This window comes from Trichosurus vulpecula, chromosome 8 (assembly GCF_011100635.1).
Source record: "Trichosurus vulpecula isolate mTriVul1 chromosome 8, mTriVul1.pri, whole genome shotgun sequence".
NCBI classification, from domain to species: domain Eukaryota; kingdom Metazoa; phylum Chordata; class Mammalia; order Diprotodontia; family Phalangeridae; genus Trichosurus; species Trichosurus vulpecula.
The window spans coordinates 221,177,551-221,195,368 of NC_050580.1; the positions used below are offsets into that span (position 1 = coordinate 221,177,551).

General features: G+C 38.5%; 1 protein-coding gene across 1 annotated transcript in view; it reads left to right on the forward strand.

The window, feature by feature from the left end:
* MTHFD1 (methylenetetrahydrofolate dehydrogenase, cyclohydrolase and formyltetrahydrofolate synthetase 1) overlaps positions 1–17,818 on the forward strand; it is an 89,003-nt gene that overhangs the window by 38,116 nt on the left and 33,069 nt on the right. The window contains 8 exon segments of the mRNA XM_036735182.1: positions 394–530; positions 680–780; positions 5,812–5,948; positions 6,576–6,687; positions 13,325–13,452; positions 15,838–15,935; positions 16,092–16,265; positions 17,673–17,809. Of these exon segments, the coding sequence (XP_036591077.1) occupies positions 394–530; positions 680–780; positions 5,812–5,948; positions 6,576–6,687; positions 13,325–13,452; positions 15,838–15,935; positions 16,092–16,265; positions 17,673–17,809 (1,024 nt within the window).

The window sequence follows — 17,818 nt, forward strand, 5'->3', positions numbered from 1 at the left end:
CTTAACCTCTCAATGTCCCAGATATCTCTCTAGAACTATAAATTACAGAAGTGGCAGTCTTCTAGCTAACCGTTTGCATTGGTAGGAGCTTATTCACTGAAAATGCCTTACAACAATGAAATCACAGATCTAGACCATTTCCCCCTAGAGGTTCCCATACCCTTTTTTTACCTACTACCTCAACATACCTCTCTAGTATCCAGAGATATTATTGCGAAGTGTTTTGATCTAAGAAGAAAGTTATATGCAAGATCTGTGTGATGGTAGATTTTTTTCTTTGAACTCTCTGAAATAAAACTCTTGGAGGGGAAATGAGATTTGAGAAATGTTTTGCTTTACAATAGTTTCCATTCCTACCCTCTACCTTCTTTAACTTATAAAATTTGTTTTTAGGTTTTAAAGTGCATCACATCTTTGAATGAAGACCCTACTGTACATGGACTTCTGGTTCAGTTACCTTTAGATGCAGAAAAGACCATTAACACGGAGCTGGTGACAAATACCATTGCTCCTGAAAAGGATGTGGATGGGTGTGTTTGACTTTTTGAGTCACTTCATTTTAAAGTTGTTGTATCTTTAGAACATGTATTGGTAACTAGGGAAATTCCATGCCACTGTTTAAAAGGGTTCAATGAACTTAATTACCTTGTTCTTATTCATTCTGCCTTTAATGTTTCAGATTGACTAGTATCAATGCTGGGAAGCTTGCTAGAGGTGACCTAGGAGATTGTTTCATTCCCTGTACACCTAAAGGATGCTTGGAACTTATCAAAGAGACAGGTAAGGCTAATTTTTTTTCAGAGCCTCCCCTTTTTTGTTTTTAATTTTTTTATTATTTTTAGTTTTCAACATTGATTTCCACAAGATTTTGAGTTACAAATTTTCTCCCCATTTCTACCCTCCCCCCCCACCCTAAGATGGCATGAATTCTGATTGCCCCTTTCCCCAATCTGCCTTCCCTTCTGTCACCCTCCCCCTCCCCCCATCCCCTTTTCACTTACTTTCTTGTAGGGCAAGATAGATTTCTATACCCCATTGCCTGTATATCTAATTTCCCAATTGCATGTAAAAACAACTTTTTTTTTTAAAACTTTTGCTTTTAGAATTGAGTTCCATATTCTCTCCCTTCCCTCCCCACCCACCCTCCTTGTGAAGGCAAGCAATTCAACATAGGCCATGCATGTATCATTATGCAAAACACTTCCATAATAGTCATGTTGTGAAAGACTAACTATATTTTCTCCCATCCTATCCAGTCCTCCTTTATTCACTTTTCTCCCTTGACCCTGTCCCTTTTCAAAAGTGTTTGCTTTTGACTACCTCCTCCCCCAGTCTGCCCTCCCTTCTGTTATCCACCCTCTTGTCCACTTCCCCCTACTTTCCTGTGGGGTAAGATACCCAATTGAGTGTGTATGTTATTCCCTCCTTAAGTCAAATCCAATGAGAGCAAAATTCACTCATTCCCTCTCACTAGCCTCCTCTTCCATTCCAACAGAACTGCTTTTTCTTGCCACTTTTATTTGAGATAATTGACCCCGTTCTATCTCTGCCTTTCTCCTTCCCCCAATATATTCCTCTCTCACCCCTTGATTTTCAAGATATTATGAAACAGAACCAAAAGAATGAAAAAATGGAAGACAATGTGAAATATCTCACTGGACAAACCACTGACCTGGAAAATAGATCCAGGAGAGATAATTTAAAAATTATTGGACTACCTGAAAGCCATGATCAAAAAAAGAGCCCTAGACATCATCTTTCAAGAAATTATCAAGGAAAACTGCCCTGATATTCTAGAGCCAGAGGTTAAAATAAAAATGGAAAGAATCCACCGATCACCTCTTGAAAAAGATCCCAAAAGGAAAACTCCTAGGAATATTGTAGCCAAATTCCAGAGTTCCCAGGTCAAGGAGAAAATATTGTAAGCTGCTAGTAAGAAACAATTTGAGTATCGTGGAAACACAATCAGGATAACACAAGATCTAGCAGCTTCTACATTAAGGGATCGAAGGGCTTGGAATATGATATTCTGGAGGTCAAAGGAACTGGGATTAAAACCAAGAATCACTTACCCAGCAGAACTGAGTATAACACTCCAGGGCAAAACATGGATTTTCAACAAAAGAGAGGACTTTCAAGCTTTCTTGATGAAAAGATCAGAGCTGAATAGAAAATTGGAGTTTCAAATACAAGAAACAAGAGAAGCATGAAAACATAAACAGGAAAGAGAAATCATAAGGGACTTACTAAATTTGAATTGTTTTGTTTACATTACTACATGGAAAGATGATATTTGTAACTCATGAGACCTTTCTCAGTATTAGGGTAGTTGAAAGGAATAAAGGAATATATATATATATATATATATATATATATATATATACAAAGGGCACAGGGTGAGTTGAATATGAAGGGATGATATCTAAACCTGCTCAGTTGTCTTTGCCTTTGGGGGTTGAGAAGTCTCGTAACAGCCACAGTTCAGTGATCCACTGGTCTACTCTGGCCTTGTCTGTGCTGGCGCAGCCCACGTTGGGCTGTGCTCCGCTCCCAGCATGGTGTGATAGACCCATCCCAATTACTATCCAGGCCTGTCTTGGGCTGGAGACTTGTTTCCCTCTGTTATTTCGTGGGTTCTGCAGCTCTAGAATTTGTTTAGAGTCATTTTTTACAGGTGTTTGGAGGGATTTAGGGGAGAGCTTAAGCCAAGCCTCCCTTTTTTTTAAAGTCTTCTATTAATGTTTCTACTTTCTATTCATTGGTTCCATGTAAGACAACATGCATTAATTTAAGGACCTTCTCTGTAGTGGGCACTGGCAGGGAGCTACAAAGTTTATATAAAAAATACCTTTCTTCAAGCTTATGTATCATACCATTGGAGATATGTTTGTTTATGACAAATTAAAAATTTTATATTAATTTTTTAGAGTAAGCAATCCTTTGAGTTACTTATCTATAATTTCTTTTTTCCCTTTTTTTTGGGCGGGGGGGGTCTTTACATTCATTCATCAATTAGTCACCAAGCATTTATTAAGCACTTGCTACATGTTAGACCCTGTGCGAAGGGTTGGGTAATACAAAGAAAGGCAAGAAATTGTTCCTGGCCTTAAGAAACCTACATTCTAAAGGGGGATTTAACATGTAAATAACTAGATAAATACAGATACATATACAGAATAAATAGAAATAACATTTTATTTTTTCCCCAATTACATGTGAAAACAATTTTTAACATTCATTTTTTAAAATGTTGAGTATCATATCTTTTCCCTCCTCCCTGAGATGCTAAGCAATTGATGTAGGTTATATATATACAATTATATAAAACATTTCCATCTTAATCACAATCTTTAATATTCAGGTTGCATATCCATTTTGAGCTTTTTGTATATGGCTTAACATATTAATTTCTCATTTAGTTAATTCCAGTTTCTCCTAAAGTGCTTTGCCATTTTTCCATTAATTCCTGTTAAATAGGGAGTTCTTCCCCATGCAGTGTATAATTTCAGGTTTACCCCAGCACTGTGGGTTATTGAGTTTGATGTTCCTGAGACAAAATAGTACACTATATAGAGAGCTAGACTTTGAGTCAGGAAGACTCATTTCATATCTTGCTTGTCTTATTAACTCTCAGCCTCATTTTTCTCACTTGTAACATGGAGATGATAATAGCATCTACCTCTTAGGATTGTTGTGAGGATCAGATAAGATAATATATGTTAAGCGCTTATATCACCAATGTGGCACCCACAGCGGCTGCTATGAATATTCCAGTGTATTTATAGGTTTGAACTGCAAAATATAACAGACTCTCTAGCTCAAAGACGAAATCAAGACATTTGTTCAAACACCAGAAAACCAAATCCATCATAGTAAAACTCACTTCTTCTTCAAAGTGGCAGGTTCCAAATCTTGTGTGATCCTTACTGTGGCTCCTTGGTATTTGAACTCTTTTTTGTTTTTGTTTTTTTTCCTTTGTCCGGGAAACTTTAGGCTTAGGCTCTTATGTTCACGGGGGTTTCTTTCCCTTTTGGTGGATTCTTTCCCTTTTCGCTTTGCTTTCTGGTTCTAAGCAGTCTGGGCAGTTTTCATTTATAATTTCCTGATATATAAAATAGCCAGACTTTGGGGGTGGAGAGGGAGGGAGTGTCATGATTTTTCAGAAAGTTTAATAATTTTAGATTGGCTCTCTTTGACCTGTTTTCGTGGTCAGTTGTTACTATATTCTGTTTCGTTTCCATTTTGTGGTTTTGTTTTACTTTTCCTTGTTTCATTGAGTCATTTTCTGTTTGACTTCTAATTTTTGTGGTATTCAGTTCTTGGGTGAGGTTTTCCACCATGTCTTCTAAGGTGTTAATTTGCTATTTGTTGTAAGGTTGCTTTCTTCCTTGGGTTTAACACCCCACCTCACCCCCTGCCCCTTGTGTCTCTGTCCAAGGTATTTTCTCATAATGTTTGTTGTATTTATTTTTTGTTCATTATTGACTGTCTCAGGGTCTAGGTTGGGGACAGAGGTCCTATGCTTGGGTTCTTGCACTCCTGAAGGGAATGGGTAAGCCTTGTCTGGTTCTATATGGAGTGAACAAGTTAGGACATTCCCTCAAGGGATTCCAGTGCTGCCCCAGCATTGGGCTCTGCCTAGATCCATCTCCTTGCTCCGGGGCTCCTGGGCAGGTTCCTGTGTCAGGCTTTGCCTATCCCCTTGCTGCCAAGCCCTGGGGCTACTGCCAGCACTCCTACCTAAGTTTCTACAAGGACTCTGTGCCACCACATGGCTCTGGTCTTTCTCCCTGCCTTAGATGCTGCTACAGCTGTTCCCACAGAGTCCCCAGAAGACTTTGGGGTTGCCCCCAGCTGGTCTTTGTTCAGGCCTATTCTCCTGCCCCTGGCCTTCATTGGCTCCTTCCCAGGTGGGAGCCACACTGTTGCTTTCCAGTTGCCCAAGTCTGCTTTGCACTGCTGTCTTGACCTGTCCCAGCTGGTCAAGGTTCCTACAGGATTTTGTCAGTCCTTCTGTGCACCCATGGGATTGGTGCAGGACTCTATATGTGATTCTTCTTATTTCACCAGATAACAGGATATTTTTAGTTTTGGGGGAATGTTTGTTGGGACATCTGGCCTCCTATGGCTAACCTCACCTTCTAGGGTCTTGGTTTCTTCCTCTGCAAAATGAAGGTATTATGCTGGATATAAGATCCCTTCCAGCTCTGAATCTGGTTTGGGACCCTCTTTATTTTTCAGCCATAGCCTCTGCCCAGACCCCCAGCTTCAAGGGAAATGTGAGCAAGGAGAATTCTTGACATTCTTCCAGTATATCATTTTTCTTAAACTTAAGGAAAATAAAACTACATACTCCTTAATCTAATCTCTGTCTTGTCTCTGCTCCCTGCCCCTCCTGCCCCCCGCAACTTCCCACTTTGTTGCTTATAACTTTTCTTTCTTGTAATTTAATCTGGTACCCTCTTCCATATTGCTGTTTAGCTGTGTCAAGTTGGTTTTTTTTTTTATGTGCATGTGGGTTTTCTTCCCACTCTGCTATGACTCAGTGAATGAATTTTGCTTAAGCTGCTTTCAGAAAACCCACAGCAAGAAGGAGCACATGTCCAAGTCTCAATTTGTTACTCAAACTTAAAAGCAGAGAATTTCCACCCAAGAATGAAGGGAGGTGAAGAAACTTGAAAAGTTTCTGACTTTTGATAGAAGCCCGTACACGTACACTTATCCCTCTGGCCAAAGTAAAACATAGGCAGCATTTTGAACAAAAATTCCTCCTGCCTGTGTGTTTGAGATTGTTTCTGGGGTTTCTTTCAGGAGTACAAATTGCTGGTAGGCATGCTGTGGTGATCGGGCGTAGCAAGATTGTTGGTGCACCAATGCATGATTTGCTTCTGTGGAATAATGCCACAGTGACCACGTGCCATTCAAAGACTGTCCAGTTATCCGAGGAGGTAAGATTTCAGGGAATGGTGTATGCCTAAGATTCATCAGTGTTAACTGACAAAAAGTATGCTATGTCATAAGGGTGCAGGGAATTGGGTGCACAAAGTACCAGTTGGACATTGACAGTTTTTCTGATTACTGAAATCCTTAGCACAGAGCAGGGATAAATTCTAATGCCTTTGTGATCATAGGCAAATGTCTAAATCAAGATGTTCAGCCAGATTTCTGTATTCATAGTAAGATGAGGCTGATGCTTTCCTTAACAGAGATGTATGTTGTAGAACTGAAGGAGATGAGTATCAGAAATCGCTTCACTTGGGATTTTTAGTCTTTGGCTCATTTGTAAGACTTCCTCCTCTTAAACTCGCCCCTCTCAAATACACCCAGTAAACTCCTTTCACAATGTCCCTACAAAGAACATGGTCATATCCCTATTTTATAGATGAGGAAGTTGAAAGCCCGAGAAACTAAGTGACTTACAAGGCTTTTCTGGGGTAGCTAAGAGGAAAAAGACAAGGTTCTTGATGTTATCTTCCCATTCCAGTGCCCTTTCCACTGCTAGACCGTGTTTCTAGTATCTATTTCTATTTACTGCTATGATTGTTTGGGGGGGGGGTTTCCTCCTTTTTTGACAGGTGAGTAAAGCTGATATCCTTGTGGTTGCAACTGGACAACCTGAAATGGTAAGAGGAGAATGGATTAAGCCTGGAGCTATAGTAATAGACTGTGGAATCAACTATGTTACAGGTTGGTGTTCTACTTGTTATTTTTGGAACTTGGGGAGGGTAAAGGAAGATTCTTTGACTCTTTGGAAGTAAGCCAGGAACACACATGTTGAATGGAATGGTGATAAGTGAATTATTCTAGAATTTGTGCCATTTATGGACCTTAATATGATGGGACCCAGTGCGGGGAGTAAAGATGTGATTTTTAGATGACATTGATGAAATCTAGTCTTATTGAATAAATACACAGTGTCGCATCTAGGCTTTGTTTCAAATCTCAAAGTGAGGGATAATCTTCTTTTCCCCTTCTGGTCTTAAATATGAGGCACAGATATTAAATTGCTAGGAAAATTAGTCACTGTCAAGTTTTCACCATATTTAATCTTCCTCCCACTCTCTCACATGCTTTTAAGGCAGTAACTCATAATTGATAGCTCGTTTTTCCTGCAGTGCAATTATCTAATGGATTATAAAGAACTCACTCTCCTACAACTCATCACTTTCGCTGCTTCCCGATGACACTGGAGTTTCTTCTGTTTAAGATCTTGAGTCCCCTACATAACAAGATTTCAGTCTTTGCCATTCTTTACCTTTATCCTTTGTGAGATGCACAGAGATGGAATAAGAAAGTTCATAGATGATGGCTGCTTATTCTTGTAGGTTATCATAGAATGTTTACTTGAACTTGAAGCTTTTACCAACCTCTCCTACAGTCTGCCTTTCTCAGAGAGTAAATATGAATAAAACAAAAACAGCTCTTTCTTACTGTTGTTCCTCTATGAATTGTTATTGTTAGGTCAGAACATATAAACACATGGTTGCCTGCAAAATTGGTTCTCGTGTTCCATGAAAAAGAATAAAAAATAGGACAGAACTAAAGTAGAGTGAATGAATCCAAAGGTTAAACTTTCCAAATGTTCCTTTTGGATAGATCCTTGTCCCCTACAAAGTGATACTTATGTTTTGGTTTTTAGTTTAATTAATACTTTTATTTATTTAATTATCTTAATATTAATTTATGATTTATTTAAATAAGTAAATTAATATTAATTTAATTATTACTTTTACTTTATTTAATCATTACTTTTTTAATACATTCAAGGGATAAAATAACATTATCCTACCAAAAACCCAAGGGGCCTGTGCCAATTAAAAATAGAAGATAGCAATTGGGTTAGTGAGAAGAATGGAGACTAAGCCATATAAGCATCATCTGATGGAACTGGGAATGTGTATCCTGTAAAAGAGGAGACTTAAAGGGAACATGATAGAAATTTCCAAGTATTTGCAGGGCCCTCATGTGGAAGAGGGATTAGACTTCCTATGTTTGGCTGTAATAAAGCAAACTGGGAGCCAGAGGTAGAAGTTTCAGGAAGGCAAGTTTCAGTTCCATGTAGAAAAATACTTCCTTACAACTTTAGCTATCTCAAAGTGGAATGGCACTGGTCTCCTTGCCAGGAGATGGTAAGTTTCCCCCTCATTGGCTGGAGGTCTTTAAACAGAGGCTGGAGGATTTTTTGTTGGAGCTGTTCTAAAAGAGATTCTTCATCTTGTAGAGGTTGGATTAAATGGCCTCTAAGGATCTCTCGAAATTTTAGGGGGGGGGGAAGAGAAAGAGAGAGAGAGAGAAGAGGAGATTATCATAAAATTTAGCCATTCTGGAGAAAAATTGAGGTTTGTGATTTTTACAATAGGTTTTGGAAATTGTTAAGTGGTTGCTATACTAGATGCTATTTATTAAAAGACTGAGAGAGCTGCAGTACTTCAGGAAAGCAGTCTGTAAGCCCAACTTGGTATTGGACTAAATCTGAGTACAGAAAAAGAAAAGTTTGAAGTGAATCCAAAAACCAAGCTACAGACAGTAGTTGACTGTAATATGCTACAGTTCCATTAATTGGAAATGTTACTCAAGACTGAGCCTTTTAGCTTAAGAGATCCTGGAGTAAGTGTTCCTACCCAAATTGCAGCTCAAAAACAAACAAAACTTCTCACAATCTAAAGCTTTCACAGGAGGCTCTGGCTGTTCTGAAGGTAGATAAGCATCATCATCATCATCCCTTATATTTGCATAGTGTCTTATCCTTTTCAAAGCACGTGCATTTACATTATTTTGGTAGGGGAGGTGGCATTTTCCAGCATTGCAGAGGAGGAGGCTATAAAGGCAGAACTTGGATTAGGACCCGTGTCTCTTGACTCCTACTTCAGTGCTCTTCCCAATATAGCCTTCTCTTCATCCCTGGAGAAATGAAAACAGAGAAAAGTGGTGACTGAAACAAGGTTGCATGCAGATGTTGAAAGGCCCTGCTCACAATGGAATTCCAGATTCTGGCTCTGAACCTTGGAGCTGCAAAGTCTAGACCTCCTTCCCCTTAGGAGAAGCAGTGAAACTGAGTGTAGGACGTGCTTTGTGTGAGAGAGTGTGTGGTGTATCCTTTGCTTTTGTTCTTCCAAATAACTATTCTTTGCTGTTAAGATTTGTAGTCGTTCTTGGCATCCTTTTGAGTGAAGCGTAATTACATTCTTTGCCTTTTGCATACACTTATGGAGCTGCTCATCTTTGGAATTGGATGTTGGAGTGTTCTTCAACTCACGCAGGGAGCTTAACAGAATGCTGACAGTTGCTGTAGAAACGGGATCTGGCAGCTGTGACAGGGTTCAGGCTTTGTGCACCTAAAAACTCCTTTTGTAGGCCTCTGTAAATTTACATTTTAAGAAGGGTTCATTATGGAACTGTTAATTGGCATAAAGAATAAAGAACAGCTTCAGTTTTCTTCAACGCCTGGTATCAGGCAAAAGGATTTTCCCGTTAGTCTATCAAAGCTTAAGCATTTTATTATGGTTTTCCATTTTTTGTGTTTATTTTAATAATTTAGCAACTACCATTTATCCTATTCTTTTTGAAGTTGGAAAACAGCTATAGCTTACTACAGCCATAGCAGATTTTATTTTATTTTTTTTTAATTATTAACTTTTTTAAATTTTTCCTGCCACTTGTAAAAACTTTTGTTTTTATTTGTTTTTAAAGTTTTGAGTTCCAAATGCTCTGGCTCTCTCCCCACCCCACTTCATTGAGAAAGCAAGCAATTTAATATAGATTATACATGTGTAGTCATGCAAAACATATCCATATTATTCGTGTTGTAAAAGAAAATATAGACAAAAGAAAACTCAAAAAAATAAAATAAGGTTTTTTAAAAGTATGCTTCAATCTGTATTTAGAAACCATCAGTTCTTTCTCTGGGGATGAATAGTATTTTTTCATAAGTCCTTCAGAGTTGTCTTGGATCATTGTATTGCTGAGAGTAGCCAAGTCACTGACAGCTGATCATCTTACAATATTGCTGTTACTTTGTACACAGTACATTTCACTTTGCATCAACCCATGCAAGTCTTCCCAGGTTTTTCTGAGAACATCCTGCTCATCATTTCTTATAGTACAGTAGTATTCTATCATATTCCATATTCACATTCCACAGCTTGTTCTACCACTCCCCATTGATGGGCATCCCCTCAATTTCTAATTTGTTGTCCCCAGAAAAGAGTTGCTATAAATATTTTTGTACATATAGGTCCTTTTCTGTTTCTGATCTCTTTTGGGATACAGACCTAGTAGTAGTAGTGCTAGGTCAAAGGCTATGCATGGTTTTATAGCCCTTTGGGCATAGTTCCAGATTGTGCTACAGAATGGTTCAGTCGGTTCACAACTGCACCAATAGTGCCTTAATGTCTCATTTTTTCCATATCACCTCCAACATTGGTCATTTACCTTTTCTGTACTATTAACCAGTACAACAAATATGAGGTAGTACCTCAGAATTGTTTTAATTTGCATTTCTCCAATCAATGGAGAGTTAGAGTATTTTTTCATATGGCTAGAAATAGCTTTGATGACTTCATCTGAAAACTAATCATATCTTTTGATCATTTATTAATTGGGGGGTGTCTTTTATTTTTAAAAATTTGTTCTTTATTTGTTAGAGTCCTATATGTGTTAGAGAAATGAGGTCTTTATCACAGAAACTTACTTGAAAATTTTTTCACAGTTACTATTGCTAAATGTATTTCCCTCCATCCTATTCCTCCCCCAACCCCATTTTTCTATTCTTTCTCTCCTTTCATCTGTCCCTCTTCAAAAGTTGTCTTCCTTTGACTAGCCCCTCCCCCAATCTGCCCTCCCTTCCATCACAAACCCCCAACCTCCCTCATCCCTTTCTCCTCCTACTTTCCTGTAGGGTAAAATAAATTTTTGTTCCCTCTGTGAGCCAGTTCTGATGAGAGTAAAGTTCACTTGCTCCCTCGACCTCCCCCGCTTCCCCTCCACTATAAAAGCTTTTTCTTGCCTCTTTTATGTGAGATAATTTACCCCTATTTCTACCTCTCCCTTTCTCTTTTCTCCTGGTACATTCCTCTCTCACCCTTTACTTTTATTTTTTAGATATCATCTCTTCATATTCAAGTCATACCTGTGCCCTCTGTCTATATATACTTCTTCTAATTACCCTAATAATGAGAAAGGTCTTAGGGGTTACAAATATCATTTTCCCATGCAGGAATGTAAACAGTTTAACCTTATTAAGTCCCTTATGATTTCCCTTTCCTGTTTACCTTTTTATGCTTCTCTTGAGTTTTGTGTTTAAAAGTCAAATTTTCTATTCAGCTCTGGTCCTTTCATCAAGAATGTATGAAAGTCTTCTATCTCCTTGAATGTCCATTTTTTCCCCTGAAGGATTATACTCAGTTTTGCTGAGCAGGTGATTCTTGGTTGTAATCCTAGCTCCTTTGCCCTCCAGAATATCATATTCCAAGCCCCCTGATCCTTTAATGTAGAAGCTGCTAAATCTTGTGTTATCCTGATTATGTTTCCACAATACTCGAATTGGCTCTACCATATTTGAACTCTTTCTTTCTGGCTGCTTGCAGTATTTTCTACTTGACCTTGGAACTCTGGGAGTTTTCATTTTGGGATCTCTTGCAGGAGCTGATTGGTGGATTCTTTCCATTTCTATTTTGCTTTCTAGTTCTAGAATATCAGGGCAGTTTTCCATGATAATTTCCTGAAAGGTAATATTTAGGCTCTTTTTTTGATCATGGCTTTCAGGTAGTCCAATAATTTTTGATTATGTCTCCTGGATCTGTTTTCCAGGTCATTTGTTTTTCCAATGAGATATTCCACATTGTCGAAATTTTTTCATTCATTCGTTTTGTTTTGTTTTATTGTTTGATTTCTCACAAAGTCATTAGCTTCCAATTGCTCCATTCTAATTTTTAAGGAATTATTTTCTTCATTGAGCTTTTGGACCTCCTTTTCCATTTGGCCAATTCTGCTTTTGAAGGTATTCTTCTCATCTTTGGCTTTTTGGGACCTCTTTTACCATTTAGCCTAGTCTGTTTTTTAAAGTGTTATTTTCTTCAGCTTTTTCTGTGTGTGTGCATGTGTGTGTGTGTGTGTGTGTGTGTGTGTGTGTGTGCACGCGCGTGTCTTTTACCAAGCTGTTGACTTGTTTTTCATGATTTTCTTGCATCATTCTCATTTCTCTTCCCGATTTTTCCTCTACCTCACTTGCCTGATTTTTCAGAATCCTTTTTGAGCTCTTCCATGGCCTGGGACCAACTCATATTTTTCTTGGAGGCTTTGGATATAGGAGCTTTGATTTTATTGTTTTCTTCTGAGTGTACATTTTGATCTTGCTTGTCACCATAGTAACTTTCTGTAGTCAGAGTTTTTTTTTCTGTTGTTTGTTCATTTTCCCAGCCTATTACTTGACTTTTAACTCTTTGTTAGGGGTGGAGGGCACACTGTCCCAAGCTTCAGGGGTTTTGTGCAGCTGTTTCCAGAGATACTTCTAGGGACTTCTGAGTTTTCAGTTCTTCCAAGGTGGTATGATCGAAGGAGAGGTATTTGCTACTCTCCTGGTCTGTGAATGACCAGAAGTATTCCCAGAACAGTGAGGAGCTTCTCCCCTCCCCCGCCCCCTACCTTCAATATCCCTCGCCCTGGGACTACCACTGCCACCCAGGACTGGGACCTAGATCCAAGTATGGGCAAAGCAATAGAGTCCTGCCTCAGTGCTAGCAAAGAGACCTCTTTAATCTCCTTCTGACCAGTTGTTTTACCATCTTTGTGCTGAGAGCTTCAGAAACAGCTGCTGCCACTGTTGATTCAGTGGTTCCCAAGGCCTGCTCTGGGTTTGCCTATGCCTGGGGATATGCTGGTGTGGTCTGCACTGGACTACACTCTCCTCTTACCCTGCTACAACAGACCTTTCCTGCCAACCTTGCAAGTTTTCTTGGACTGGAAATTTGTTTCACTCCCTTTTTGTGGGTTCTGCTGCTCTATAATTTGTTTAGTCGTTTTTTAAAGTTGTTTGCAGGGGTTTAGGGGAGAGCTCAGGCAATCCCTGCCTTTATTCTCCCATCTTGGCTCTGCCTCCCTATCCTATTTTTTAAAGAGGAAAAGGGAATTATACCTGGGTAGGCCCCATGATCTTAAGCCCACTTAAGTTTCTAGTACAAACTCAAATAACTGTCACTTCATCAGATACTACAGGAAATACAGATAGTAAAAACATTGGATGAAGAGCTGAAAATTCATGAGAATTTGGTCTGGGTATTTCCCTTATCTATAAGGATTTTTCTGTTTTTAAAAATTTGTTCTGTAGATAATACAAAATCTAATGGAAGAAGAGTTGTTGGGGATGTGGCTTATGGTGAAGCAAGAGAGAAAGCTTCCTATATCACCCCAGTTCCTGGTGGAGTTGGACCCATGACTGTGGCCATGTTAATGCAGGTATTTCCATTTGAAAAAAAAGTAAGAATAAGAAGCACTTTATGTAATAATAACAATGGTTAGAACAGACAAGAAATGTTTCGAGAGGAGACTCAGAAAAGGTAAATAAGTATATGAGGCTGGCAGAGGAGTTTATGTGGAAATTAAGATACATAAACATAGAACTAATTATCTGTTCTGAAGGAGTAGAGCAATGGCATGGATGATCTCTAAAATTATTTATATTCGATTCAGAAATGTTGATTGATTGAGTGCTTTCTCAAAATACATACCAACCGTGAATGGAGGGAGGCAGCCCAAGAGTCTGCTGGCTGGCAGTATTGAAGCTAGCCTGGAATGAAAACTTGTTGAAAATGAGGCACAAAGTGAATAATTCTTTATTGTAAGGTAATGGAAAAAACACCATGTAGAGTCAAGAGGTTTGGGTTTGGGTTCTTGTCTTGGTTGTTCTACTAACTCACTTTAGCACCTTGGGAAAAATCATTTAAGCTGTCTGGGCATCTGTTTCCTAATCTGTAAAGTGAAGAAGTATGACTAGATGGGCTCTAAGATCCCTTCCAGTTATAAAATGATGTAATTCCAAGAATCTTGGGTCTGTCCACCATCGAATCCAACTAGGTGAGAGAGTGGGCGTGGGGGGCGGGGGGCGGTTTATAAATGTTCTTTGCCTCCTGAAATTGGATATAGAATAACTGATTTGGGGGGTAGAAGAGGGGTGTCCATTATGGTATACAACTTGTACCTCTTCTCTTATCCCCTACCTAGAATAGATAAGGTTTTTTGGTCTTTCTGCCAGACCCATGATTTCTTTTGAATAGGGAGCTCCCAGGAATGTGAGCCCCTCTACTGATAACGTTCTTTAACTTTGCAGTCTTGGTGAGCAACTGAGAAGCTGTTGCTAGCCCACGGTCATGTAGCAAGTCTGTGTCCAGAACTGGGACTGGAATTCAAGGCTTCCTAATTTGCTAGCTCTGTCAGCTAAGCTGCAACTGCCTCCCATTCAAAAGCTGACTGCAGCAATAACAATCGCTGGCATTTATATGGTACTTTAGCGCTTACAGGGCAGTTTACATACATTATGTCGTGTAATTATAACAGCGCTGTGAGGCAGTCACATGTATATATTAACCTCTCTATACTGTTGAAGAACTTGAGGCTCAGAGAGGTTATGTGACTTAGCCAGGGTCAGGTAACTGTTAAATATTGGAAAAAAGATTCAGACTTAGGCCACCTCTGACTTTAAGCTTAATGGCTTAAAGAATATACAGGAATAGACTATGGAATAAGAGTAGATAGTGATAAAAGATGATGACCGTGCAACAGTTTGAACCCCTTTAAACAAAGCAGCATAAAGCAGTGAAGCACAGTGTTCCAGGAGTCAGGAGACATCGTTTCAAATCCCCCCTCTTGACAGTTAATAGCTATGTGACTTAACCTCTATGGGCCTCAGTCTTCTCAATTGTATAATGGGGGTTATTACTTACAGGACTTGTCTTTCAGTGTTGTTGTGAGGGACAGAATGAGGTACTTTTGTTTCATTACTGCAGTAGATCTACAATTTACTTTCCATTGGGTGTTCCCTCTGACAATGCACATCACAGCCCATCCGTGCCTCCCCATCTTACTCAGTTCATACCTTTTTACTTTAAGAAATTTGCCTCTGGAGGCCTACTTGTTTTATGATCATAGATGTAAAAAGCACTAGTAAACATTAAAATGCTGTATGTCAGCTATCGTTATTGGTATTCCTCCAAGATGTCTTTCAAATTTTTTGAGTGTCATTTGCTTTTAATTTGGGCTTTCCATCATCCATGTGACTGTGGTGTGGTATATTGGAAGACAGCATCCCTTGCCATCCATTTCATTTCATTGATAGCTTTAACTTTGTTCTGTAGGACCTTGCTTTGTAGGGTGTGTGTTACCAAGTAAAATAGCAATATGTGCAAGCCTTAAAAAAAAATCTGACCGCTTCCACAAAATTATGGTATCTCACATTCAACAGATGAGTTTAAGAAAGGAGAAGGTTTTTGATCATCTAAGAGAATACTTTTTAAAATTTCTAATATGAAGAGAAAAGAAGGAAGTTAAGAAGGGAATATAGACAGTGAGGGTAATGTAAGTTAAATTTAGTTTAAATTTAGCATATATTTTAAGTTATAAACTTTATATAATAGATTAATGGTTTCACATACAATAACCTCTTTCTCTCTTGTATATGGAAGTGTTCGTGTTACTGATTTTCTAGTTCCTAATTTTAAATATATGTATACTTTCTGAAAGATATGCCCAAAAAGGGAAGAAAGGAGCAATCATCACTTATGAAAATCAGACAGTCACTTCCTTTTATAATCTTTTGTGTATGTGTGTGTGTGTGTTTTTATTTAGAGCACAGTAGAAAGTGCAAAGCATTTCCTAGAGAAATGTGTACCAGGAAAATGGAATATCCAGTATAACCATCTTAGCATCAAGACCCCTGTCCCAAGGTAATTTTACTGCTGCCATTAGAACCACCTATACTGAATTATGTAATTAGTATGTATTTGTGATATTCTAGAAGCAGCTTACTCTGAGGGGAACAGTATGTTATTAAGTTGACTGAATGAAGCATCACATAACATTTCCTCAACATTTCTTTAAAGCGACATTGAAATATCACGTTCTTGCACACCAAAGCCCATTGGTTACCTGGCTAAAGAAATTGGCTTGCTCTCTGAAGAAGTGGAAATGTATGGTCAGACAAAAGCCAAGATTCTGCTGTCCACCTTAGAACGCCTGAAACATCAGCCTGATGGAAAATATGTGGTCGTAACAGGGTATGTTTTTCTGATGCATGCAGCTAAGTTGATTGATAACCCAAAATCTAACCATAGATTTTTTCCCCTTTTTTATTATGAACTTGACAAACATCCACCTATGAACATTTCATTGACTCCTTTTTTTTCTTTTTTAACAGCGTTCTCATTCTTCCCTCCTCCCCTCTGAATCTCCCCTACCCTTCCCAAATGAAATCCCTTCCATTGTAAGGAAATAGTATGAGCAAAACAAATTTGCGTGTCATTTGTGTCTGAAAATATAAGCTTCGTTCTATACCTATAATCCCTTACTTCTCCGCCAAAAGTTAAGAAGCGTGTTTGATAATCAGTCTTCTGGTGTTATGATTGATTTTTACATTGTTCAGAGTCCTTAAAACTTTCAAAGCTGTTGTCCTTTACATTGTCTTAGTCATTGTCAAAATTGTTCTGGTTCTGCTCACTGTACTAGTTCAGCACTAGTTCATACAAATCTTCCCAGATTTCTCTTAATCAGCCCCTCTTGTCATCTTGTACAACTCAATATTCTGTTACACTCATACATAAGAGTTTATACAGCTCCCAGTTGATAGGTCCTGGCTTTGTTTTCAAAGTGATCCTCTAAATATATATTTTTTTCACTTGTAGACATCCTTTTCTTCCTTGATCCCTTTGGGGTATGTTTCTAATAGATATCATCGCTGTGCCAGAGGATCTACACAGTTTTTAGTGAGAGTCAGGATTTTAGAGCTAATGAGACTATCTCTTATTACCATTTGTAGTGTAGTACAGATTTCCTAGCATGTATGACATGGAGGAAGGGATAGTTTATTTTTCAAGTTAATTCATCTGCCCTCATTTTACAGATGGTGAACTATCTCTAAGGAGATGAAGTGATTTGTAGGGTTGGGATTAGAATGTCGGCCTCTCAACTTCAGTTCAAAGAACATGGTTAAATGGAAAAATGGTGATCTTTATCTGACTTGAGGCTCATCCAATTTCCTGGACTAACAAGTAGACAGATGACCATGGTCTCTATTTCCCCCAAATATTGTAGTGGCTACTTAGTGAAGGGTGGAAACAAAGTAGGACATTAATTTAGTTTCATAGTTTTAGGAACTGTATCAGATCCCCTAAAACTAATGGAAATTTCAGGCATTTCTTTCTCAGTTTTTTTTTAAATGGTGAAATTTTTTCATGTTGAGTGGGGTGGAACTTGTGGCATGAGGTAAGGTCTCTGTGTCAGTGAGTGACCTTTTATTCTGTGGACTTTTTATTCCAGTTATAAGACTGTACTAAGTAATTCTCTCTGTTGTCCCCAAACAATTATTAAAGTTTCAGTAGAAGATTGAATGAAATTCAAGTACTGTAAATAAGTTGTTTTGTTTTTATTTTTTTCCTTTTCCTTGTTTTTTCATTTTTATTCTAAAGAATAACCCCGACACCTCTGGGAGAAGGAAAGAGTACAACCACAATAGGGCTGGTTCAAGCTCTGGGAGCACATCTTCACCAGAATGTTTTTGCTTGTGTTCGACAACCATCTCAGGGCCCAACCTTTGGAATAAAAGGTATTCATT